Source organism: Hyaena hyaena, unplaced genomic scaffold (genome assembly GCF_003009895.1).
Source record: "Hyaena hyaena isolate Hyena2069 unplaced genomic scaffold, ASM300989v1 scaffold_106, whole genome shotgun sequence".
Classification (NCBI taxonomy): Eukaryota; Metazoa; Chordata; class Mammalia; order Carnivora; family Hyaenidae; genus Hyaena; species Hyaena hyaena.
The window spans coordinates 574566-601534 of NW_024080738.1; the positions used below are offsets into that span (position 1 = coordinate 574566).

Here is a 26969-nt window from a genome sequence, read left to right on the forward strand (position 1 = left end):
ATGTTCTGCCCCCCCAAACTTGGAGCATTTTCTTTACCTCACACCACACGTGCTCCCTCTCTTCCGTACCTCTAAATGTTGGGGTACTCCAGCTGATCTGCCACCTCACTGTCCTTTCAGATCTCCATGGGGTTTCTTAGTGACTGCATTGCCTCGTGGCTTCAGATTCTGTTTCTATGGTACCAGTTCCCAGTTTTGCACCTCAAGATCCAGCCCCTCCCTGGAGCTCTGCACAAAGGTGTCTAACTCCCCAGCTGGAAGTGCCCAGAAGGCTCTAAATTAATACATCCAAAATATAGCTTTTGATTACCACCACCCCCCCCAAAAAAATCCTGCTAACCAGCCCCTCTGTCAGTCAGCTTAATAAAGGGAATCTGTGGTCACCTGTACCTCAAGAGAGAGCCCTGTGTCTCTGTATCCAGTTCGCAGCCAAGCCTAAATACCCACCTGTCCTGCTTCTCTCCTAACCCAGTCCATTCCCCCCATCCAGGCAGCCAGCCTCGTCTCTCGTCTGGCTCACTCCAGAGTGACCCAGCTGCTGTCCCAAGTTGTCCCTCTGAGCCCTTTAGTCAGATCCCCATCCAACAGCCACAATCCTCTTTTAAAAACTAAATCAAATTCTGCTACTCTCCTGTTCAGAACCCTCCAAGCATCATCCAATACATTTCTTCCTGCATCAAGGCCCCCTGATGCTGGGCCTTTGTGCGGACCCCTTCCTTGGCCTGACCAGTCCTTCCCCTGATATCATGTAATCCCTCTCTCATTCAGGGCCCTGTTCAAGTATCACCACTCCTGAGAGGCTTTCTCTGACTAAAAGCCCCACCTTCTGCCTATCTGCTCTCTAGCCCATTTTCTATTTTACTTCACATCATTTATCATTACCTGACACATTATTACATTTCAATATTTGCGTAACGTATGCTGACTTATTGCCTGCACACCTCTCTCCACCAAATTTATAAGCTCTGAGGGCAGGATCTGGTCTTCTTGTTCTACTCTCAGGGTCTGGGAGATTTCCGATCATATATGGGTGCTCAGTAATACCTTATGAATAAATCAGTGATGTCTTTGAACTCACTCCAATGGCATACTCCCTCCAGCACAGAACCTTTGCCCATGATATTTCCTCAGCCGGAATCTCTCTCTACAGCCCCCAACTGTTTACATTCTGATGCCTCATATTCCCCGAAAGATCTCAACTCACTGTCATTTCATTTATTTATGCAATCTGTCAATCAGTCATTCAGTCAACAAACAGTTGTTGGTGTAGGCACTGTTCTTGACACAGAGGATAGAGCATGAACAGAATAGACTATGCTCCTGCTCTCATGGAGCTCACAATCTAATGGGGACAAGCATGCATATGTGAATGTATATGAGTGAGTGTGTGTGAGTGTGTGTAATCGTGTTAGATCATAGTAAACACAGTGTAGCCAGCTAATGCATGGTAGAGATTAAGAGCAGTGGTAGTTGAGATAGGGTGGTCAAGAAGACCCCTTGGAGGAGGTGACATTTGAGTATTTGAGTAAGGCAAATGAAGCCATATGGGATCTAGTAAGCCCTCCCCAAGCCACCCTGCCCCAGTCAGCTCAGACACCCCTCCCACCTTACAAGTTCCCTGTGACACCTTCCCAGCCCTTACCGCAATTCTGATCTGTGAGCACTGGTGTAATCCTTTGATTAAGGTCTGTCTCTCCCACCAGACTGAAAGCTCCATGAGAGACTCTTTCTATTCTCTCCCCAGACATAGGCTGGGACATAGTACATGCTCAGCATTCTTTGTCAAATGACAAGCAAATGGATAAATGAACAGGGGCAATTCCCCCAAGAGAATCACCAGCAGGCTTTGACATCCTCCGTGGCCTGGGAGATCAACCAAAATGGCTACATAAATTTATTTACACACTGTGTCTGTCCAAACCCTCCCCTCACCACCACCACACTCTTCCTGCTGCTTTCAGAGAGAGCTGCCATGACCCAGGGTGTTGATGAGGAATGGGGGGGGGGGAGGGAGGACTAGAACACTCTGTGTTTGATTGGGGGGTGATACCTACCACAGCTGGAAACAGATACCACCTGAGAATGCATGTGAACCACACAGGGACAAGATCTACCACAGAAGTCAGATCTGGAGCCTGAGAGCCTCACTTCCTGAGACTATGAGAAGCTGGGACTGGTTTAATCCCACAGCATTTCAGCAGCCAGTCTCCAGGCTCAACCCCCGTAACTGTACTGCATCATTTGAGGCTTCTGTTCTCTACACTTTGGCTCAAAATGAGATAACACTCAGTTCTTTATCCCCATCTGATCAATTCTACTTGACCTCTATCAATCTAGCTTTCCATGGCTGTTCAGTAAAAACCTTGTCCTCAGTCAAGGCATCACCTTGCTGGCCACTCCCATTTCTGTGACTTTCCTAATAACCGTCCTTTTACATGAAGTGACAGGCTTTAGCGATCCTCTGCCAGAGACTAAAGCTGTCTTTCAGGAGAACCTCTGCCATGAAGGTCTCCCTGACATCTTGAGCTAAGTAGGCTCCCGGCAGTCTTACAGGTGGACAGAGGTGCTCCGTAAAGCAACAAGTGCTCAGCACTGTTTTATCTGTGTTTGTCCTGTCTTCCCCCATTGAGGTGCCAATTACCAAAGGACAGAAAGTGCGTCTTATACTGTTTTGCTTGGTAGACAGCAGTTTCGTAATAAGGACTTGATAGTTTGATCTAGTCTTGAAGGACTTGAATACACTGTGTGTGGTGGGCTGAATAATTGCCTCCCCACAATGTCTGCATCCTGACCCCCAGAATCTGTGAAGGTTACCTTATGTGGCAAAAGGGACTTTGTAGATTTGATTCGGTTAAGATTTTTGAGATGGGGAGACGATGCTGGGTCGTCCAGGTGGGACTGATGTAATCACAGAGGTCCATATAAGGGGCAGGCAGGAGATCAGAGTGAGTAGCTAGAGATGTGAAGCGAGAAGCAGAACGTTGGGGTCATGTAAGGCAGGACACACAAGTCTCTGAAAGCTGGAAAAGGCAAGGGGGTGGATGATCCCCTCAAAGCCTCCAGAAGGAATCAACTCTGCCCACACCTTGACTTTTCTCAATCAGCCTGATTATAGTTCTGACCTCCAGGCTCTAAGAGAATAAATTTGTATGGTTTTAAGCCCCTAGATTTGTGGTCATTGTTACAGCAGCAGGAGGAAACGAATTCACCATGAAAAGGCCATCCATGATGACAGGAACGTAGCCTCCTGTTAGAACCAACCTGGGTTCTGTGTCTAAGAGTGGACCCCAGAAAGCTCTGTCCCAGAAGCCATGTTCTGTGTTGCAGAGCTACGCGCAAAGGGCTGAGTATATACCATTTAAATTAAACTCCTCATGTATCTTCCTCCATGAAGAAGACATTTTGCAATGGGAGGTAGAAAACAAAGCCTAAAGTATAAGCCAGTTGCCAGGAACTCACATCCTCTTTTTTAGACAGAGGTCTAGAGATAGGTAGATTTCCCTAAATCAAAACCAAGACAATCCTAAGAAAGGTAGAGCCACCATAATGCCTCGAGGAGCAGCTGATTGAATAACTGGCCAATCCATGGGGGAAAAGAATCAATCACATCAGCTGATTTTACTGAATTGACTTATATTGCCTAGAATTTTATTTATCTCAAGACCTCAGTAGATGCCATCTCGGGATTCCCTAGACAAAGCCCAGATCCTGCAGTTTATCACCAATTTCAAATACCTAAATCATCCCAAAGACTTGCCAGCCTTCTGTTTCTGAATCATGGGATTTTTCAGGCAGTCTGTGTATAGTCTCATTAAAGACAAAAATATACAAAATGTGAAGCATAAGAGAAAAGCATGACTTCATGTCCCATAAGCAATAAATGCTAAAAAAAAAAAAAATCGAGACTCCAAACATCCTTTCTGTCCTGTTTATTTTTTTCTTATCTGTAAAAGCAAAATGTACACAGAGTCTTCACCACATAATGTCAGGGTCGAATCAATGATAAACTGTAGTTTGATAAGAGGCAGGGTAAAGAGACCTTCATTCTGAACTTATCCTTAGCAGTGAACTTTTATTTGTGGGGCTTCAAAACAAGGCCACATTTGGGGAAAAGAAAGAGACATGGTGATATTAACTTGGTGTGCTTTAATGCAGTTTATAAAACAAATCTCCCAAACATTTATTTTTCAGTCAAGCTTCTGGCTAGAGAGGGCTTAGGATAAGCAACAAAATGAAAGAAATCTCCTAAACATTGACATTGGCACTCAAAAAGAAAATAATACTAAAGACAAGTATTAAAACATTTCCAGTATATTTTCATCTGAAATGTGTTGATATAAAATTGCTAAGAATGCCACGTAATTTTTAGGGTTTTTTTTCTCATAGGAGTTTTAAATACTTAGATTCAGATAGTCAAGTTCACATAAATAAAGCACTCTTTATAAAAAACTGAACAATCTGACTATCATTAAAAGGGGCTGGCAGAAGGAAAGCTCTGTTCAGTTCTCAGAGTGACCTTAGCCTAGAGGATCTTGGGCTTAATTTGGATTATTGGTTTGTCCTAGCCTGTCTCCCTCCTTTACCCCCAAGAGCACTCTTGCATTTCATGAGCATGCACTAACTGGACAATTTCTTTCTTTATAAGAAAATACCAGAAGAAATAATAAGAATGAGCAAAATGCAGTGTGTTCTCCAAGCCAGTGGTTCTTAAACTCGAGCAGGCAAAAATGCAAAAAGTATATGAGAAATGCAAAGAATATATTTAAGATGTAGTTCTTTCTAATTCAGATAGTTACTAAAATCACAAATCCTTTCTAGTCCTAAAGAACTCAAGGATGTTGATTTTCCCTTTTAGTAGGGAGGGGAGAGGCACAGCCTGCCATAAACTGGCTGTATGGGTGTCTTCAAGGATATTCTGGACAATAATTAGAAGAAAAGCACCACTCATCTCCCTCCATCCCCAGCCCACCACCTGTGGGAAGTAGAGCTGGGTTTCGGGCTGAGAGAGATAGTGTGGTCCCAAGGCAGGGGCCTGGGACACTCCTTCCCAATGCCAGGGCACTAGACCCATATTCAGTATAATCCTGCAGAAGTTTCTAGAAGTTTCTAAAACTGTGAAAGTGTTAGTGCGGAAGGAGGTGCTTCCTGAAGTGTGTTCCGCACAAAGGAAGGCAACCTCTGTAATCAGGGTATTTCTGAGCCCTGTAGAGACAGGAACCACCTTTCTGAAAACTTTGGCCAGAGAGCCATGGGTGGGCTCATTTCCTGAACTGAGCACAATGTTAGCAGCCACGTGGACAGATGCACAGAGAACTGAAACAGGCCAGGGTAGGCCAGGGAGTGAGCCTGGACACTCCCACTCCCTGCTAGGAGACTAGCTGGGCTGTAACTACCTGCTAACTGCTGTCCCAGGAGAGCCAGACTCCAGAATCTCCTAAGGCTGGTTCTCTGGGAGGCCGCACGTGTGTTTGGCACTAACTGGGCACCAGCAGGCAGTGCCGATGGGCTCATGGGCTTGACTTTGTTCCAACTTGCATTTTTAATTCTACCAAACACTTGTGCTACTGTGAAGCAGCCACCTTCTCAGGGATCCAGCTGAATGGCCCAAAGGGCCTCAGGGCACGGTTCGCTCCCACAGTTTCTCTCGAAGCAGCCACTGCCCTCTGGGGTTCTCTGTCTCATGGTAGTCCTCCCCCGTAGACGCCGAGGGCTCCAGGGCAAAGAGCTCTGCATCCCACTCCATGTCTTCTCCTGAAAAGTTGAAGAGGATCTGTCTGGGGCTCCCCAGGCTGGAAGGGAGGAATGAGGCAGAGGGTTTAAGTTTGGTGTGGCTGGCTGCACAGAGAAGCCATGTTCTGATCCACTATTCCAATGGAGACCATCAGATGCTCCCGGGTGCTGGGCCATGTGGAGGACAAAGCAGTATCATCATGGGGGCTGGACCCTGGGCTGGCCTTGAGGGGGAAGCCTGGATGATTGGATGATGAGGGCTGGGCCCTGGTTTCAGTACGTCCAGTATATAGTCCATTATTATGGGAGGAAAGTGCTATTTAGAAAAGCTCTGAATCCATCAGAGTTGAATGGCTCTTGTACAAACCTGAACCTAGATAGACCCCCTTCTGCTGTGAAAGGTGAGGTCCCTACAGCATGGGCTGCACTGGCCAGAGCAAGAGAGCACTTACTGCTCCGCATGAGTAGTCACAGGAATTTGGAGGCTAAAGATGGGAACTAGTGTTGGGAGAGTTGGGTCTGGAGGGAAAACGGCCGAGAGATGATGACAAAGTGGCCAGGGGGAGCCCGGCCAGCAAGTTCTCCATCTACGGCCAATGCTTTTCCCAGGCAGGGGCATCTGAGTATTCTGGTGTTGGTTCCTTCTTGGTGCTATGCCCTCCTCAACCCTAAACTCTCATAAAAAATTCGTAGCACACAGGGTGCCAGTGGCACTGGGTGGGAGGGGGGGAGCGGACAGTGAAAGAGAGTGGCACAAAGCATGCAGGCTAGGTAGTCCAGAAGGAAAGGCAGGGAGATCCAGAGCGGAAGTCACAGTTAGGAGACAGCAGTGAACCACACTGGAGTATATCAATAGACTAAGGGGAAACAATCGTTTAATTTTTTGTTAAGGTTTATTTATTTTTGAGTGAGAGAGACAGCACGAGTGGAGGAGGGACAGGGAGAGAAGCAGACAAGAACATGAAGTGGGCTCTATGCTGACAACCTAATGTGGGGCTTGAACTCACAAACCATGAGATCATGACCTGAGCTGAAGTTGGACACTCAACCGACTGAGCCACCCAGGCAGCCCTAGGGGAAAAAAATAAATCTTTAACCAAGATCACCTTCCCCCAAAATCTATAAAAATCATTTTTGGTATATAGAATGGGGACTCAAGGCACCTTAAGAACTACCCCAGGACTCTGGAGGACATGAAAATATCTCGGCTGTACCATTGGTCCAAGCACTTACTTTTTTTTGCAGGCTTTGGGCTTAAATTTCAAGGTGTTGAACGCCCCTTCCACAGCCTTGGGCAAGTAAATGGGGTGCCTCTCGAGCCTCCTCTGGGTGCCAAAGGTCCTGCACTCCATGCTCCTTCGAAACTGGCCATCTGTCGTGTGCACGGTATGCCCAGCAATGTCCTCAGAGTGCCGGCGCGGTGCCCTCAGGATCCAGTTGGAATGCAAGCTGTGTTCCCGGGAGCTAGTGGCCACTGGAAGAGACAAGCAGGGGCCCGGGGAAAGGAGGGACTCGCCATCAGAAAGGAGCAAGAGAGGGTGACCCAGGCTGAGAACCTCCGACAAATGCCTGGATACAACAGCAGATGCTTAGAAAGGCTGGGACAGGCGAGCATGGGGGGAGGGGGATGATCTGACCCTGCAGTTATAGGGTAGGGATATGGCAGAATGTGTATGAGTCCAGAGCCGGTCCTGCGGACGGCGCCAAACTAGCTCAGGCAGAGTCAAAAGACAGATTTTTAAAAAGTTTCTCTGTCCCTTTGTCTTCTTTTAAAACAAAAAACTAGTGAAATACACATAAAATTTACCGTCTGAGCCATCTTCCGGCGTGCAGTGCGGGGGTGTGGAATATATTCACATTGTTGAGGGACAGCTGTCCAGTCTTCACCTTGCAATGTTGAACCTCTATCTTTCCACGCATTAACACCAGCTCCCCTCCAATCCCTTTCTTTTAACGATTTTATTTTTCATTTATTTTTAAAAGATTTTTTAATGTTTATTTAAGAGAGAGAGAGAGAGCGCTAGTGGGGGAGGAGCAGAGAGAGAGGGAGACACAGGCACCAGTCACAGAGCCCAAAGGAGAGTCTTGAACTCGTGCACCGGAGGTCATGACCTGAGCCAAAGTCGGACGCTTAACTGACTGAGCCACCCAGGAGCCCCTCCAATCCCTTTCTTGACCCATTTGTCTCAGCTTTGGCCAGTGGATTGCATACTTGTCCAAATATGGCCAGGGTAGGCTGGGTGCCGGCAGCTGAGACAACTAAATCAAGGGGCCCCGAGAAGAGCGAGCCCCAGGCTGGGCCTACAGAGTGCAGGTGCGAGTTTCCCTCCAGTGGGGTTCCTTTTACAGCCCACTCCAGAGACCTCCCTCCCCCTCCCGCATCCCCCCCCCCCCCCCCCCCCCCCCCCCCCCCCCCCCCGCCGCCGCCCCGGGCTGCACTCACCGACGAAGTCCACGTCCTCATTGGGAGGGTCAGCCTTAGTGGCCCTCGGCCTCTTCTCTGTATCCAGCTCTGCAATGATGGAATCAAAGAAGGCCATGGCCTCCGCCACATCCGCGCTGAACTGGGAGTACTTCTTTGTGGTTGCTTTCTGCTAGAGGTGAAGGGCAGGAGAGAGAGAGTAGCCAGAGCCAGCCGCTGAGGACCCACACATAAGCAAGCCACAACTGCCAAAAAGAACTCCTTGTTGCCGAAATTAATGCGTGTGAGGTTAGGAATTTGCAGAGTTTAAAAGGTAAATTTGAGTAAGTGCCCTGTGGAAGGAAGGTGAATGCCCCGGCCTCACAATTTACCTCTCCAGTTACCTCAAGGAGAGACGAATAATAAGAACTACCTCTTTCTAGCTCAGGGACTGTTATTGATCTGGAAGCAAAATACTTAGTCTTCCTTTGGACTTTTTCCCTGCTGGTAAGCAGTTAGGGGACTGTTAGGAGATCGTACAGCTTCTTAGGAAGGCAATGAGATGTTCGTGGCAGGAAAGAAAGGACAAGGTGCCAGAAATGCTCTAAAAGAGTTGTCAGTACCTAAAGTGGCCAAGTTAGGCTCAAGTCATGGAATAAATTGAAAAGAAATTAATATGATTGTATGAAAAGTATATGGAATAAAGGCGCCTGGGTGGCTCAGTCAGTGAAGCCTCCGATTTCGGCTCAGGTCATGATCTCACAAGTCCTGAGTTTGAGCCCCAAATGGGGTTCTTGTGCTGATAGCTCAGAGCCTAGAGCCTGCTTCAGATTTCCTCTCTCTCTCTCTCTCTCTGTCCCTCCCTTGAGAACTAACATACCTTCCTATTTCTCATTTATTTATTTATCTATTTATTTATTTAGAATGTTTTTATTTATTTCTTTTGTTTTTAATAGTTTATTGTCAAGTTGGCTTCCATATAACACCCAGTGCTCATCCCCACAAGTGCCCTCCTCCATGCCCATCACCCACCCCCCCATCCATCAGTCCTCAGTTTGTTCTCAACATTCAAAAGTCTCTCATGGTTTGCCTCCCTCTCTCTCCCCTACTATTTCCCCCCTTCTTCTCCCCCACGGCCCTGCATTAAGTTCCTCCTAATCCTCCTATATGTGCAAACATATGATATTTGTCTTTCTCTGCCTGATTTATTTCACTCAGCATAACACCCTCAAGATCCATCCACATGCTACACATGTCCAGATTTCATTCTTTCTCATTGCCATGTAGTATTCCATGGTATAGATAAACCACATCTTCTTGATCCATTTGTCCATTGATGGACACTTAGGCTCTTTCCATGTTTTGGCTATTGTTGAGAGTGCTGCTATGAACATTGGGGTCCATGTGCACCTGTACATCAGCACTCCTGTATCCCTTGGGTAAATTCCTAGCAGTGCTATTGCTGGGTCATAGGGGAGTTCTATTTTTAATGTTTATTTATGTTGAGAGAGAGAAAGAGAGTGAGTGAGCAGGAGCAAGCAGGGGAAGGGCAGAGGGAGAGACACACACACAGAATCCCAAGCAGGATCCAGGCTCCGAGCTGTTAGCACAGAGCCCAATGTGGGACTCAAACCCACAAACTGTGAGATCATGACCTGGAACTGTGAGATCATGACCTGAGCCGAAGTTGGATGCGTAACCCTAGAGCCACCCAGGCTCCCCTAGACTCGTCTTTCTTTAAATTCATGACTGCAAAAAGTTTTTACCTTGAAGTTGATTTTTGCTTTTGTTTCCCTTGCCTTAGGAACTATATCTAGAAAAATGTTGTTACAGTGATATCAGAGAAACTATTGCCTGGGCTCTCTTCTAGGGTTTTTATGCTTTCAGGTCTCACATTTCGAGCTTTGATCCATTTTGAATTCATTTTTGTGTACAGTGTTCGAAAGTGGTCCAGTTTCATCCTTTTCATGTCGCTGTCCAGTTTTCCAAGCACCATTTATTGAAAAGACTGTCTTTTCTCCATTGTGCAGTCTTGCCTCCTTCATCATAGATTAATTGACCCTATAACAATGGGTTTATTTTTGGAGTCCCCGTTCTGTTCCGTTGATACATGCATCTGTTATTGTGCCATGTTGTGGGCATTTTTAAAGGGGGGATGATATTAAAAGTAAATATGATTAAATTACAGACTGGAATGTTGGGAAATAAAATGATGACACCTGTATGTACATACAAGATGTTGGTGAAATGCATGCATTTTGTACTACTAGAAAATCTTTTTAAATAGTGGGGTTTTTCCTTTTATATTTGTGAGGGGCTTTCTTGGGGAAAATTTTAAATAAGCATAACATAGACTTACATCTTCTCTGTGAAAAGTGGAAAACTATCCACATATCCTTCAATGAGCCCACTGAAGTAAAAGCAGGGAGAGCAGGAAAAAGAAGCCCCTAATGACAAAGAGAAAAGAGGGGCCACCAGGGAAAGAGATATTTCCAAAAGCCTCTGGCAGTTGCTAAGCAATTGAAGAGGGCAAGCTGATGTAAAAGAGCAAAAGGACCAGACTTCCAGAACATGGGTCAGGGAAGCACCTAAAAGGAGTACAGTTTGACCCTCGGGAACAGGAAATGCACCAGACTTGGCGACACCAGGTACATCAAGGCTTGGGAGTGGGACGCAGGACTGAAACTTGAAGGGCTGGTTGGCCATCTGTATGAGCCCAGCAGGTCACCTCACCAGGCGTCCTTCCTTCAGGCCAGTGACAGGAGGAATCATCCCTGATGGCAAGTCAATATTCTTGTCCTGCCTCTGTTTTTTCTTACTGGTCTCTCCGCCTTGAATATCTCATGGAGCTGAGTCCTATTCATCCATCAAGACTGGCTGGGTCAGCACATTCTCCAGGTAGACCGCCCCTCTCCTGGGCTGTTCTCTCCTCTAGGCTCTATGGTCTTCATCCCTACCTAATTCTTCTATGACACATATCATTTTAGAGATTTTTTTGTGAAGTGAAAAAGTGAGAAACAATGAATGGGGAAAGTACACAATCTGAACTGAACCCCAAAAGGAAGGATAAATGTAATTCAATAGGAGTACAAAGTCTGTAGGTCTTTGTATCTCAGAACCCATGGAGAGAGCACCTCTACATCTCTGACAGCGACTTCCATCAATGTTTGGCTTAATACAAGGGTCTCAGTCTTACATGTGGGCATTGCATTCTTTTTTCTTGAGGGGGGTCACCCTACAACGTGATCTAAGCTCTTCATTCTGTAGCGTCTTCAGGAAGTAGACTTGGGCCAGCAGCTCAAAGCAACCTGAAACAGCTGCTTTCATTTATTAAAGAGTTTAGAAAAGAGTCAGGTTTGGTGTCTTAACTACCAATGAGCTCAGAAACCAATGAGCTCACCACCGTCAGTTACATTGATATGTGTCCTTGACTGTGGCCTCTTGTACATCTCCAGAACCTTGTCACGTTTTGTCCTTTGAGGATCACATTTTCAAATTAAGAAATACATCACTACCATATGTATTGCCATCTTACCCACTGTACTTTCTGTCTATCAAAACTAGTGGACAAGGGCCCTTTCAGCTCCACACTTGTTGATTGTTCCCACCAAATACTCAACTATACTGCTTGTTTCCAAAGCCTCAAGCTTTAGGATTTTAGACTGAGGTCTCCCTCCCATGCCTTGCCCTTTATGCCAGGCTAAGAAGTGATTGCCTTCTGGGGACACCTAACAGATATGCTCCTCAGCCAGCTCTGGAGGCTCTGCTCTTCCAGATCCCACTTCTGGAGTCTCTGCTGGGCCATCCACTACCCTGCCGTTATAAAACTTGCTTCTGTTAAAAGAGCTTATGGATCGTGGTGTGTCCAGAGAATGAAACTTTGGTGACATTATCTGTGGCTGACCCAGACATACCTGTGTGACCCAGTCTCACCCTAAAGGAGAACTTTTCCCACTTGCCCCAACTGCCTTCATCAGGTCCCCCCAGGCCCTTCATGGGATAAAGTTGGAGCATAAGTATAAATGAAGGAATAATTGCTTTCCTTCCTTAGCCCTGTCTTCCTTCCCTGCAAGTGAAAGTGGCATCCCTGGAAGGAGTCTGAGAGCCTGGCCTAGGAGACGGTGATGGTATACCTCTCCTGCATCCTTGTCAGGGTGGTTCCATAACTGGGGAGCCCAATTCCAGTGGGACATTAGAATCTCCTGGGGTGCTGTAAAAGAAGGTCTGTACCTAGCCCTTTCCCAGACCAGTTAGTTCAGACAATCAAGTGATCCTAATACACAGCAATTGTGAACCACCGCTCTATAGGGGTCCGAGCATCAGGGACGGAACAAAGGTACCCACAAATCCCCATCTTAAGGTATTATTTAGGATAGAAATCTTAAGTGCCAGTCATATTCCCTGGCTTTTCAAGAGCAGACAGGAATGTCTCTATCAAGATAAGGACACAAGGAACAAGACTCCAAGGGATAGAACACAGGTCATTGAAGAAAGAGGACAAAAGCCCTGGATTTCAGGGCCCAGATCCCCTGTGTCCTCTGCACACGGAGGGCCAAGTAAAGCAACTCCGTCCGCCCTCTGATCCTCTCCCCGTACCAGCAGGGAGTATACAGCATCCCCCACAGGGATGTACCGAACATCTACCTCTTGTCCCTGTCCCCAAACTTGACCTAAAATCACCTCCTGGGGAGGCATCCCCTCTCCCTGTATTCACGCAACTTTGTTTGCTTCCTGGGTTTAATGTTTGCCATTCACCTCCGCGAGACTTCATGTTGGGTGTATGCCAAGTTTCTTGTTTATCTCTCCATTGTTAACTTTTGAAAATATAAGCACATGTGGACTTACATTTGTGTTTACCCACTTTAAAAAAAAAAAAAACAAAAGGTAGCCCACAACATACCACTGTAAACACTGCTTGCTTCACTCAGTGTATCCTGAGGATTACTTCCCAGCAGAAGAAGAGATCCTCCTCGTCCCTGGTAAACCTGCCTATCGCTCCAGTGTGTGCAGACTCACCATCTAAATAAGCCACAGTGCCCTGCTGTCAGATCTTTGGCTTCTTTGTAATCTTTTGCTGTTCAAGGTAGTGCTATGTGCATATATCATCTTGCATTTTGCCAGTAACACCCCAGCTTGGGGTAGGCTTCTAACTAAGTACTCAGCTCTCTGTGTACGTGCTTCATGGAGAGCATGGTAAGCAGCAAGTGACCCGGCAAGTCAGTTACATGGCATTTGGTTCACAGAGTTTCTATTATACTTTAGAACGTACACTTTTACGTGTCTCCAAATGGACACTGCAGCGATTTTTCTGAGTACCGAGGCTGAGCTACAAGTCTGTTCTCCCCGGGCCTTTCCAAGTGCCGGGTTAAGGCCAGACTCATTCTAGCTTTTTGTTTTTGCCTCCCACAGCTTCCGTGGGCCTTTTCCCCCTCTACTACCACATTCTCTCGCTAGCACAAGAGTGACAACTGAGGCTCAGGGTTCAAGCCACAGGCTAATATCACAGCAGAATCCACTTTACAAGGAGGTAGTTGTACAAAATGGGACACGAATCATCAACACTCCTGGGAGGGGTGTGATACAGTTACTGTTCCCTCTCTGAATTTGGAAGTCCAGATACAAGAGGACTGCTTCGCTTCCAGTCTTGACTTTTTCCTAGCCCAGAACTTTTTTTTATGTTTATTTATTTTTGAGAGAGAAAGAGAGAGACAGAGCATGAGCAGGGGAGGGGCAGAGAGAGAGAGAGGGAGACACAGAATCCGAAGCAGGCTTCAGGCTCTGAGCTGTCAGCACAGAGCCCAGTGTGGGGCTCAAACCCACGAATGGTGAGATCAGTCCTGAGCCGAAGTTGGACGCTCAACCGACTGAGCTACCCAGGTGCCCCATCTAGCCCAGAATTTTTTAACTACTTCTTTGGAAAGGCTTCCTCTTGCACCTGCTCAGGCCCCAGTTCACAGGGCTCATGTTCCTTTGATATCGGCCCCACAGCAGCCCCAGGGAGAAGGAACCTGGTCTGAAAGCATCTGGATTGCATTGCGGACTCCAATCCCATTTGCTTTTCACATTTAACCTCCAGTGGCCTTGAGGTTATCATTTTCCAAGCCTCCCTGAACCAGCCCCCTCGCACCAGGCCTGGGTCTCAGATTACTTTTCCCAGATAGAGCCCTTTGCATTTTCCCAAACCAAACTCCACTGCATTTCTCGTCTAATTTCTGAGTCCCTCGGTGCAGTTTATGATATTTTTCTGCCTTTCATATCAGCTGCCACCCTGCCTGCTTTCATCTGCCATCCGGGGTCCTATCTTTCTCCAATTTGTTGTTGTTCTTCTGGGATCTCTCAGTATTTGTCTATGAGAAGTCTGGATTCTCCAAAAACTTCCGGTTGTAAACAGTAAGATTTTGTCAGAGGTTAGAGTCGGGGTTCCTTCTAAACCCACCCAAAGCCAAGATGGCCGCCACTAAACATCTACCTTCCTCTCACCTGCCCTGGCTGGGCGTCCCCCTCACATCCTCAGGAGGGCCAGCTCCTATGTCACCTCCCCTCCCTGCAGCACACAGACCTGGCATATCTTACCTCTTCACATGTTCTGTGTGGTGTGGATAGTCCACTACACCACATTGGATTATGTCCTCAGTAGCCCCACACTAGACCACTGATCTTTCACCTCTTCCTTGGCAATGCTTCGTCAATTAACACTCACAGATACGACTCTTGTGATAGATGCTCACCACCAGCCACTGCCTATATGAGCTAGGTTGTGGGATATATACACAACTCCCGACATTCTGATTGAAACTCTACCTGTTTCTCTGCCAAGAAACTTCGACACACCAGTGTGGTTCAGACAGTTATGTGAAGTTTGCAGCCTGAGACTATGGGCTGTGTCAGGGCAGACACGCTGCCTTTTCACCTATGAATGCCGAGCACCTGTTTCAGTGCTTGGCACAGGGTAGTGATTATTCATTGAGTGGATGAATATATGCTACATACATGCCATTACATAATGTTTATATTCTTGAATCAGTTTGCATGTTACTAATGTGTCCTTTGGGATTTAACTTGGCAATTTTTAAGAACTCTATACTGCTTATTTTTATGGAGTACTGATAATACTCTCTAGAGCATATAATATCTGGAAATATGAATGTCAGTATATCGTGATGAAATTTCCAGGACCAAATGGGGAACTAGTCTGGCTTGGGGAGATCATTTTTCCTCGGACCATTCAGCTGGGTGAAATTAAATGCAAAACAGCTCAAGTTTATTCACAAGCAACTTAATATTACCAAAAAGAAAAAAAAAAAAAAGAGCTTTTGAGGCTTTTGAGGACAGACCCTAAAAGCTCTAATACATCTTCTCTGCCTTCTGTCGTCTTGGAATGCATATTTAAGACCAAGTCCAAAGTGATAACTTACCTTTTATATTCCAACACCTAAGGAAGTGTATACCTAATCGAGGGGTAGTTGTAAAGAAAGAATGGATGTTTATGATACAGGAACTGAGCTATGAGAAGCAAAGAAAAGGCAACTTAGAAAAAAGTACAATCATTGAAATTTAATTACATACATACATATACCCATATACACCTTTTCAACAGATAAGCTAAATGGTACCCTCGCCTGAGCTGAAAAAAAGACTGGCAAAGTAGACAAGAAAGCTGAGAAAGTCACTCCAAAGAGATAAAAAGAAGAAAAAAGGTTGCCACAAAGTTTAGGATAACTCAACTCTGGCATTACCTATCATAAATAACATTACAATCATTTTGGGAGTATAGGCACACATCGCCTGTCTTTGACATTAGAGATTGTAGACTCACGGGTTGATAGGTTCAGTTTTTTTTCTCACTGCCTTTTCATCTTTAGACCATTATTTCTTTTGCCAACAGCTGGTAGCTGCTCACCTTACATGTCATCTAAATGATCATCCCACTGAGTAAAAAAATTGGCTCACAATTATCAGTTAGAAGCCTGATTAAATTGAAAGAATAACCTTGACACATAGTACCAAGCCTACATGTACAGCAAGTGAAACATTACAATCCAGTGAGAGAAGGGATGGATTTGTCAATAAATGGTGTTGAGAAACTTTGCCATTGGGGAGAAGTCAAGTTGGATTCTCACTTCCCACTTCATGTCAAAATACATTGCTGATTGACAAAAAAGTTGGGTTTTTAAAAATGGAACTACGAGGGCACCTGGGTTCCTCAGTCAGTTCAGCATCTGATTCTTGGTATCAGCTCAGATCTTGATCTCTCATCTTCATGGGTTCAAGCCCCGCATTGGGAGCCTGCTTGGGATCTGCTCTCCTTCTCTCTCTACCCCTCCCCTACTCATGCTATCTTTCTCTCTCAAATAAATAAAATAATTTTTTAAAAAAACTCAGTGAGAGGGAAAGAATCCATAAAATATAATATTAACTAAAGGAGATTATTAAGAAGTATATGGTATAAACCAAATTTAGTAAATTCATAGATACACATACATTAGGGTTGTCAAATTTAGCCAATAAAAATATAGAATAGCAAGGGAGCCAGGATGGCCAAGTTGGTTAAGTGGCCAACTCTTGGTTTTGGCTCAGTTCATGATCTCAGTTTGTGGGTTCGAGCCCCACGTCAGACTCCTCACTGAGAGCATGGAGCCTGCTTGGGATTCTCTCTCTCTCCCCCTTCCTCTCTGCCCCTCCCTACTCACACTCTTGCTCTCTCTCAAAACAAATAAACAAAAACAAGAACAAAAAAGCAAACCATAGGACAGCAGTTAAATTTCAATTTCACATAAACAATGAATAATTTTTTAATATAAATATATATCAAATATTGCATGGACATAATTATACAAAAAGAATTCCATCACTTATCTTAAATTCAAATTTAAATAAGCATCCTTTTAGCTGACAACCCTAATATACATATATGCAAATATACAGGAAATAAATGATTGAAAGAAAATATACCTAAATATTTTATAGTGACTATCTCTAAATGGTAAGATTCTAAGTCATTTTTATTTTATTTCTTATATTTTTCTGTGTTTTATACATTTCAGCTAAAGAGCAAATATAATTTTATCACCCATTTTTTTTAAGTTTACCCAGTGTCCTTTTGATGGTAAATTCTGAGCCATTACACACTGGATGTTTTCATATTAGGATATGATTCCATATAAATATATTCAAACTATATTCTACGCCTCTAAAAATAAGAGAAACATTTCCACTAAGTGAAAACAACAGAACTACTACTTTTGTTTATCTTCCACCAAATTTTGCAACAATTTTCTTCTTAATCCTTCTTAAAATACAGTCGGAGTTTCTCAGCTTGTTGGTTTATTGAATGTCTGCTATGTGCTTGGAGCCATGCAAGAGGTTGGAGGTAAAAAGATAAATAAGGCACAGTGGCCCCACTCAGTGAGCTCACAGCCAGTAGCAGAAATAGCAAATGAACAGACAATTACAGCACTGGGTACTGAGTGCTGGGTGCTGGGTGCTACACGTTAAGATGAGGGTCAGACACAAGAGGAGGGGGAGTCCACTGTCTTAGACTGTGGATGTGAGAAATGGCTTCCTGGGGAAATAATGTCTCTGCTGTTAAAAGGCAAGAAGAGAGCCAGGTGTATAGGGTGTGGTGAAGAGGGAAAAGGGAGGAGGAAGTACTATTTCTAGGCTGAGCAAACAGCACGTGCCTGGGAAATAGATTGGGGAGTATAATCACCCATCCTGTAGTCTAACTGAGAGGGGCTACAGGAACTATGTGCTTTCTTATCAATCATTATTATACTGTTTGTCATCTTGTAGAGAACTCTGCCAAGCAAAATAGAATATTCCTTGCAGCTCATATTGAATTAGTACTGCCTTTCAAATCTGCAAACCAGACATAGGCCAAGTGATAGAGACTTTCCCGGTAACTGGTGCTCACAGAAAACCTGCATTTTAATATTGCTGTGTTTGTATAAAGTCTTCCCAATAGATCTGAAAAGTAATTCCTAGAGGTGTAAAAATAGATCTAGAACCTACTTTCTATCCCATATGAAATTATATAGACATATTATACATGGATGACTTGGAGTCTTTTGAGATGAATTGGATTCGGATCCTCCTGCCATAGAGGAGAAAGAATCTTCTATTTGCTGTTGACATGGTCTTATTTGATGAAGCAGGATTGGATGGCCTCAATAGAAAACTGATTCTGAAAACAAACTATGGCCAGAATAAAACTACTTTAAATAAAAATCAATTTCTTTTGGCAAGCATTCTCTAGAATTCCGTTGGTTCTTTTTAAACCATTGTAGCAGATGAATTTCTTTAGCTGGAGCGAGGTGGGGTGGGTGCAGGGATGGGTATGCATCTGCAGCTAGTTCGTCAAGGCAGACATATCAGGAATCCAAGCTGCTCAGAACCAAATGATTCATGGAGAATTAATAACATTTCTTCTGGTTGTGGTGGGTGACTGATATTCCTGGCTTTGGAAAATGACCAACCCAAACCATCTGGGCAGTGTTCCTTGGGGCACTGCAGCCAGTCCTCAGCTGCCTCCGTGGGCCAGCCTAGCCTCTGCGGCCAGCCTCCCTGAGGCCACCTCGACTGGGGTCCACTGACATGGCCCAGTTCTCATAGAGGCAAGGATGCCTGCTGTGGACCTGTTTACCTGGCCCTAACAATGCGGGGAGCTGTCCTTAGAACCCCAAATGCTAACAAGGACTCTGGTCAGAGTCAACAAAATCTCAAACTGTTCCTCTTCACCACCCATCAAAACCCAGGCTGCCTGAGCAGCCTGTACAAAAGGAAGGAAGCTCTGACATGCACAGCAATAGGGATGAAACGTGGAAACATGCGGAATGGCGGAAGCCACTCACAGAAGGATGAATACTGTACGGTTCCATTTAGAAGAGATTTTTAGAGCAGGCGTAACCGTAGAGACAGAAAGTAGAAGTTAGCAGGGGCGGGAGGAGCAGGACAATGGAGCATTATTGTCTCTTGGATGGAGACTTGCTGTCCGGGTGATGGAAAAGTTCTGGAAATGGATAGTTTCACAACAGTGTGCATGCGCTTCATGCCGGGGAATTACACACTTGAAAATGGTTAACGTGGTCAAATTTTTTGAAGTTTATTTTACTAGAAAAGGCTTTTACACTTTAAGAAATAAAGAAATAGGGGCGCCTGGGTGGCTTAGTCGGTTAAGCGCCCGACTTTCGCTTAGGTCATGATCTCACGTTCGTGGGTTCGAGCCCCGCATCGGGCTCTGTGCTGACTGCCAGCTCGGAGCCTGGAGCCTGTTTCAGTCTGTGACTCCCTCTCTCTCTGACCCTCCCCTGCTCACGCTGTCTCTCTCTCTCTCCTAGAAATAATAAATTAAAAAAAAAATTAAAAAAAAAAAAGAAATAATTGTCAGACCTTATGTAAAAGCATTTTCCTGATTCCTAAATGAAATATTTTTAGAGCCTCCCTGACCTCTTAATGGATTCATTTTCTAGTGTGCTACTAATACATTTCATAAAGGTTCTAAAAATATATTAACTCAGGCTTACTAGTCTCTTGGGTGAATTATTGTGGGCGTATATAAACAGTCATTTGGAAAAATTCATGAAAGAATAGTGTGAAGAACTCTGGTTATTGTCTGATGAGTAACAACTTGAAAGGTGCCTACATTTCTCTTCAAAATAAATTTATATAATATCATCCAAAGAGAAACAGTTTCTTTTTTTTATTTTTTATTTTTTCTTTTTTTACATTTATTTATTATTGAGAGACAGAGAAAGACAGAGCATGAACCGGGGAGGGGTAGAGAGAGGAGGAGACACAGAATCTGAAGCAGGCTCCAGGCTCTGAGCTAGTCGTCAGCACAGAGCCCGACACGGGACCTGAACCCACAAACCACGAGATCATGACCTGAGCCGAAGTCGGTCGCTCAACTGACTGAGCCACCCAGGTGCCCCAAGAAACAATTTCTTAAGAATTCATTCATTGCATTATACTTCATTACCCATAATCAGGACACTCAAAAGCACTCATTTAAGGTGCTAAGAAGTACCATGTTGACTTTGGTACGTATTATGTTTATTTTGCCACACACACACACACACACAACTGAAATAGGTGATGAAATGTTCTAGAATTAGATAGTGGTGATGGGTTGCACAATTTCGAATATACTAACCACCGAGTAGTACACTTTAAAGGGTGAGTTTCATGGTATGTAAATTAAAGCTATTATTTCAGAAAACAAATCCAAGCTGAGAGAAGTGGCTTTTATGAGGAGTGGAAAGAGAGAAGTCAAATAGCCCAGCACCCCTCCCCGCATCTGGAAGAAATTTCCTAGAGAACCAGGGGAGGAGAGAAACACAGAGCAGAGGCCAGTCACGTCCCAGACAAGACCCCAAAACAGAGTGCAAGGGGAGAAATTTGTTTTCAGGGATGCTGATAGAAGAGGGAAAAATAGCCAGAAACATAACAGGATAGCTTTTTACTTTTCACAGACCTTTTCTCTCATGAATGCAACCACGCCTTCAGGGGATTTTGACAAAGATCTTTGGGAGAGCATGGGGTTCATCCATGCCTGTGGCATCTGAATTCTCTGCTGGATCTGAAAGGGACGGGCAGAGCTTATGTGCCCAGGTGCCACTCCCCGGACCCTCACTAAGATGCAGTGTAGGGTTGTCACAGCAGGGGCTCTGAGAAGTCGCCACCATACACAACATATGTACTGGGTTATTGCCTTAGGTCTCCCACAAGAGTGACCACCCATGAGGACAGGGACTTTGACTTGCTCACCCGTATTTACAACAGTTGCTGGCACACACCCTGTTTCTGACAACAACAATATACATTGATGGACAATGGAAGGAAGGAAGGAAGGAAGGAAGGAAGGAAGGAAGGAAGGAAGGAAGGAAAGAAGGAAGGAAGTTGTTACATAAATATTATTGAAGGTATTACAAACCACATCACACATGGTTCTCTCATCAGGACCCATATGAGCAATTGGGGACTTACAGCTGGAAAAAAATTTCCTTTCCACTAACCAAAGGGTATGATTCCTCTCAGAATTTTTCAGTGAGTCCTGCTCTTTCTTTATTGTAGCGTCCAAGAGATGCAGAACCAGATCTAAAGCTCATCTATAGCCGCTGAATTAGCTGTATAATCTGCATAGTCTTTTGAATGTTCCTGATTTTCTGTTGATGTTTTAGTGCCTCCCAACTTTTCAATTTCTGCTGCTACTCTTTCTGCTGGTATGTGGCTCGCCTGAGATACTTAGAATGAGTTAGGAAGAATGAAAAGCTATTTCTGTTGAAATGATTTGAGGACACAATCTGTCCCATCGTGAACTTGTAGCTGTGTTCACACTGTTTACCCAGTCTTCTTCCTCATGCAAGAGTAGGCACTACAAACTCAGAATTTCAATGCTACAGAGACCAAGAGTGAAATTTGGACTCGGAAGTAGCCATGTGAAGGGAAGCTGAAGGGAGAGGGAGGGAAATTTGACTCCTGGATTGTGGAGGGAAGAGAACTTGATGTGTACCTTCTGGGCATGCTTCTGGCCTAGGTTTCTCCTGGACAAGGGAGTCCTAAGCCATTCAGTCCCCATGAGAGAGCTTTGCCCTAGTACAAAATCTGGGTGGAGTAGGAGGCTGGTTCCTCTCCGATGACCCTCCTTGACCCAGGTGTGCAGGCTAAAGAAGCCTGCTTACCTCATCCTGAGGTGCACACTCCCCCATCAATATTTATTATACAAGCTCAAAATGTGTTTTCTGTCTGAGAGGCGCTGTGGCTACATTGACCAGAGTGTGAGCTCTGGCACACACACTGGGTTCAAATCCTGGCTCTCTCTTCATCAGGTGCACAACCTCACATAAATCACTTAATGTCTGACCCCGTTTTCTCATCTGTAGAATGGACTAATTAATACTCAACATGCTGGGTTTAGAGGATGATTAGAAGTCAGGAATGATTGCTGATGGTTCCTGATTGTGCCTGGGCTGTGGCAGAGGAGCAGCGGTGACGGAGGAGGGGGCGGTGTGTGGAGGAGATTGGCAACACTCCTCTTCCCTGACAGGAACACCTGAGGTGCCCAGGGCAGGGGCTGACTGGCTTTGCCTTATTGGTTCGGAAACTCTATGTTCCAGGACAGGACCCATTTCAAATAGGCTCTCCTTCTGCCGCATGAATGTTACACTGTGTTGGAAATTCTTTTTTATTTTAATGCTTTATTTATTTTTGAGACAGAGCATGAGTGGGGGAGAGGCAGAAAGAGAGGGAGACACAGAATCCGAAGCAGGTTCCAGGCTCTCAGCTGTCAGCACAGAGAGCCCAATGGTGGAGCTCAAACTCACAAACCTTGGGATCATGACCTGAGTTGAAGTTGGACACTCAACCGACTGAGCCACCCAGGCGCCCCTGTGTCAGAAATTCTAAACAATGAGTCTCAGACTACAGCTCATACCGAATACTGACAACAAAAGTCTTCAGATGTGGGGTTTTTGTTTTGATTTCAAAATGTTGTAAAATGTGCGTTTCGCTCATTTTTGTAATGATCTCCTATTTTGAGGGAGAAACAGATTGTCACAGAGCCTGGCCACGACCTCCCCATGCAGGGGCCCAGGCGGGGCTTCCCACACCCACCCCAGGCTTGCCTCACTTCTGGCCTGTGCTCACTTCCTCCTCCCATCTATGCACGTGGGGACATCCAGTCTGTCTTATCTCCAAAGCTGGGACAGCACACCGGTTGGCACCCTGGTGTCTAATGCCTTAGACATTGTTCTCCCATCCAAGTACTAACCAGGCCCGACCCTGCTTAGTTTCCGAGATCAGACGAGATCGGGCGCATTCAGGGTGGTATGGCCGTAGACGCCTTAGACATTGTTAACATTTCAACAGGCTCTACTGGAATGCCTTCATCTGGGGTATGAGAAACCGTGGGTCTTGACCCTGTAGTAGCTTGTGAAATAAACTGAGTGTGTCATGACCAACATTAGAAACAAGCAAGAATTGTATAGAATATTTTGTAAAGACATCAGAGGACCAAACAGAGAACAGGAATATGTGTATTTCATGAAATTTTTGTTTTGGTTGTTTGTATTGAGTCAACTGGGTCAGTACCTAAAATATATTTCTTTTTTTTTTTTTTTTTAATTTTTTAATGCTTGTTTATTTTGGAGAGAGACAGAGCACAAGCGGGGAAGGGACAGAGATAGAGAGGGAGACACAGAATCTGAAACAGGCTCCAGGCTCTGAGCTGGCTGTCAGCACAGAGCCTGATGCGGGGCTTGAACCCACAAACCGTGAGAGCATGACCTGAGCTGAAGTCGGACGCTTAACCGACTGAGCCACCCAGGTGCCCCCTTACTGAGGGTTTTAAGTGGAACAGTCTAAAAGCCATTATCTTTCCAGAAAAGAGAGACAGACAGGGGAACTTAAGTTCTGTGGCCAAGGCTGAGGGCTGGTATCTGTGGGGAGGGAGAGAAGGTCTCCGCATGGTGCTGTGGTGCCCAGAGAACACTGCTCACTCCCCACATGAGGGCCAGCTCTTCCAGAATCTACGCATGGAAGACCAGACTTTAAAGTGTATAAAGCATCCATCAGCGACCAAGAAGTATTCGCTGCTGTGCTCTGTGGATAGAAGAATGGCCAAGATACTGTTTCAACTTTATCAAGCTCACCAGAGTGGCCGCCATCTTCCAGAGGAGACACACATGCTAACAAGCCACAGTAGGGTGGGATAACTGCTAGAACAGAGATGTGTGTAGACTAATGTTGGAGAAGAGAAAAGGCTAGCTCTGTGGAGGGCCGTCCTTATTTCCCAGGGCCGTCAGAGCAAAGTACCACTAACTGGGCCACTTAGCGCGACAGAAACTTATTGTCTCAGTCTGGAAGCCAGAAGCCTGAGACCAAGATCTTGTCAGCGCCATGTTCTTTTTGAAGCCACTTCCAGGGCTCACCCAGCTTCTGGGGGGCCCTCAGCGTGTGCCAGCCAACTTCAGACCTCGCCCGGTGGCCTCTGTGTGTATGTGGCCCAATTTCCCCTTCTTATAGGGACCCCAGTGGTGTCAGATTAGGGGCCCATCCTAACACTTGCAATCAACCTAATTACATCTGTAATCAGACTATTTCAAAACAAGGTCACCTTCTGAGGTACTGGGGGGTTAGGACTTCAACATATGATTTTGGGGAGACACAAGTCAGCACATTGCAGCGGGTCAGGGAAACGAATGTTGTTTGCCCTAAATCTGAGCATCAGTGTGCATTTCCTACCAACACAGGAAGGTGACAGCATTCCAGAAGAAAGGAACTCTCTGGTCCCCTCTGGTCCCCCTGCCATGCACAGAGCCAGGCAGCCACAGGCCACCTTGCTAGCCTCAGAGATGGCACCCATTATTTCTCCAGCACACCCAGCACACAGCTCTTTCTTGAGGGGCCAGGAAGGAGACTGCTTGTCTGCAGGTGGATAAAAAGTCTCCTGCACCTTCCATTTCAGAGTTAGTAAACACTGGATGACCTAATAAGTGCCAGGTCCTATCACGGGCAGGGTATTGCTTTTTCCTCACAAGGTGTACGCTTATTTCCATTTGTATGCTACAGAAACGAAGGCCCAGAGAGGCCAATGGAACTCAAAGGCACACAGTGGGTGAATTCAGAACTAAAATTCAGTGTTAGCTGACTGCCTTCAAAGCCATTTTAAAACCTTTTTTCTGGTTACACCATGGCAAGAGGCACCTCCTGAGGACATCCATGCTTTGTGTCATTCCCTTGACAGCCATTCCCATTTGGCCGGAGCTGGTTACTCTGCCCCTAGCCCTTCTTGTATCTTCAGACAGCTGAACTATAAGAGGAGCGCATGGACAAAGGGAAGTAGGCTTTATGAAGAGAGAAGGCCATTGGTTCAGGAAAATGTAGTGCCTGGAGGGAAGCTAACCGGGATCTAGAACCCCAGGATACTCAAGCTGGGAGTCCAGAACCAACTGCAGCCCTTTCTGTCATGGGAGGTAACCCCGAAGGAGGGGTGTCAGGCTCACACTTCTACAGCTGGCTGGCCATGGATTCAGTCCTGGAACCCAAGGGTAGGTACTGAGACACTGACATACTTTGGGAGTTGAAGTGATTATTTCAGCTGTCCTCACCTGGGATAAAATACAGACAGTAGAAACCAGCAGGGTGAGACCAAGCCCTAGAGATTTGAGAGGCGGTTAATCAGTCATTCAATGTTAATGAGGCTTGCTCAGCCCTTAGGACATACTGTAGGGAAATGGGATGTGGGAAAGACAGGTCTGCTTGGAGTACCATGGAGCCCAGTCATCAGGAAAACATCTGATGGGAACTTAAAACAGCCTGAAACCTCAGGCATTTGAAAAAAAAAAAAAAAAAAAGAGTTTGAGGAATGAAGGAATGAGTCACCTAATGAGTTGAAGGTCCTATCGGAACAGGTCATCCAGTCTGAGCTCGCTTAGCTGTGACACGGGAGTTTCTCCTGCTGACCTTCCGGTATTGTTAGATGGCCCCAAGAAAGATGATGTGTACAAACACCACGGTAAGTGTAAACAGCAAGATCACTGACAGTTACTTCTTGCACTCATTGCCCGCAGGGTGTGTCTGGGCCTGAGGCCTCCAGGGCCCAGCAAGGTCATGCAACCTCCAGGAAGCCACGGGCACCCTCGAGGCTGTGCCTGAGTTCCCAGCATACCCGGAGCCAGAGGTATAGACAGAGCAAACCCTCCAGTTGCTCGGCTCCCACGCAGCCAAACACCTAGCTAGTTGAGAACATCTAAGGCTCATGAAGATTTTGCTTTTCACTGGGATTTTTAGGTGCCACGCTAGCACTCTCTCATCCATAAAGTGGGTGGTAAATGACAGAGGTACAATGCCTACACAGGACCACCTGACACCAAGGCCCAAGCCCTCCCCACCCAGGCTGCTCTGTCCATACCACTAACTGCTCTTCCCCATCACCTCCTCCTGAAAAACAATCAACTTGGTACCGGTGACCTTCCTCAGGCCGAGGAGGTGGCCGCGGAGAGTCTTAGGATGACTGAGCCATTGTTCAGAACGTGCAGGCTAATTAGGCTGTGCGTGGACGGGAAAAGGGGGGGAGGCGAGCCAACTTTCCAACCAGCATCTAGGCTCTTGGAAGAATTCTCATCTAAACTGTGCATCTCAACAGCACTTACCTTTATTTCTTTGGAGGTGGACTGGCCAGGGGCCTTTTCCGCCCTCTTGGAAGATTTGGAGGAGGTAGAGGAGACGCCCTGGGCGCGGTGGGGCTTCAGGTCCTGGAGGCTGCTGAGATACTTCTTCCGCAAGGCCAGCAGCTCCTGTAAGTACTGCAGACAGTCCTGGGTGCGAGAGTACATCCACGCCCGGTCGCCTTCCTGCTGCATGTAGTACAGGCTGGTGTCCATGCTGCTGGTGCTTTTGTACTTCTTTAAGGACTCGCTGAACTTCTCCCCGTGGTCCCCGACCACGTACATGGAGCTGCTGCGGATCAGCCTCACGGCCGGGCTGGCTCTATCGTAGCAGGAATTCTCGGCCACCTCCGCCTTCCTGTGCGGGCCGGAGTTAAAGAGGGAGTGCAGCTTTCTGAGCATAGTGCTCGAGTTCCCCGTGCGGGTGCCTTCCAGCTGCCTGCGCTGTGCCACTTGATCTAGCTGGGGGCAGAGGCGCCAACGCGCGGGCTTCTCGCCATCTGCCTTCCAGGAGGCCTCGGATCTCTGGAATCCCAGGGAGCGCGGGCTCGGCCGGCCGGGCGAGCTGCCTGGGCTTCTCTCATGGGGGGGACATTTACATCCAACAGCCGAGATGCCATCAAGCACCCGGAAATATGAGGTCGTGCCCTGGGAGCTTAAAAGCAAGGGCCCAG

At 46.1% G+C, this 26969-nt stretch overlaps 2 protein-coding genes across 2 annotated transcripts in view; both read right to left on the reverse strand.

Annotated features, from left to right (window-relative positions):
* Nucleotides 1-96, reverse strand: part of LOC120234311 (guanylate cyclase soluble subunit beta-2-like) — an 81854-nt gene extending 81758 nt beyond the window's left edge. Inside the window, exon 1 of the mRNA XM_039236114.1 lies at nucleotides 38-96. The gene's annotated coding sequence lies outside the window, so the exon portion shown is untranslated. The remainder of the gene's footprint in view (nucleotides 1-37) is intronic.
* Nucleotides 97-5614: 5518 nt separating this feature from the next.
* Nucleotides 5615-26697, reverse strand: CUNH13orf42 (chromosome unknown C13orf42 homolog). Its single transcript, XM_039236080.1, has 4 exons — nucleotides 26281-26697; nucleotides 8174-8321; nucleotides 6964-7204; nucleotides 5615-5789 (listed from the first exon to the last, which is right to left on the reverse strand). Exons 1-4 carry the CDS (start codon nucleotides 26695-26697, stop codon nucleotides 5615-5617), a joined length of 981 nt encoding a protein of 326 aa, XP_039092011.1.
* Nucleotides 26698-26969: the final 272 nt, after the last annotated feature.

Bases quoted from the DNA above. Each gene is read 5' to 3' on its own strand.
- CUNH13orf42 (XM_039236080.1), bottom strand. From the start codon at position 26,697: ATGCTCAGAAAGCTGCACTCCCTCTTTAACTCCGGCCCGCACAGGAAG. The intron at 8,322-26,280 runs GTAAGTGCTGTT...CACCTCTAGCAG, and splicing joins CCACCTCCAAAGAAATAAAG to AAAGCAACCACAAAGAAGTA. The intron at 5,790-6,963 runs GTAAGTGCTTGG...CCTCCCTTCCAG, and splicing joins CCCAAAGCCTGCAAAAAAAA to CCTGGGGAGCCCCAGACAGA.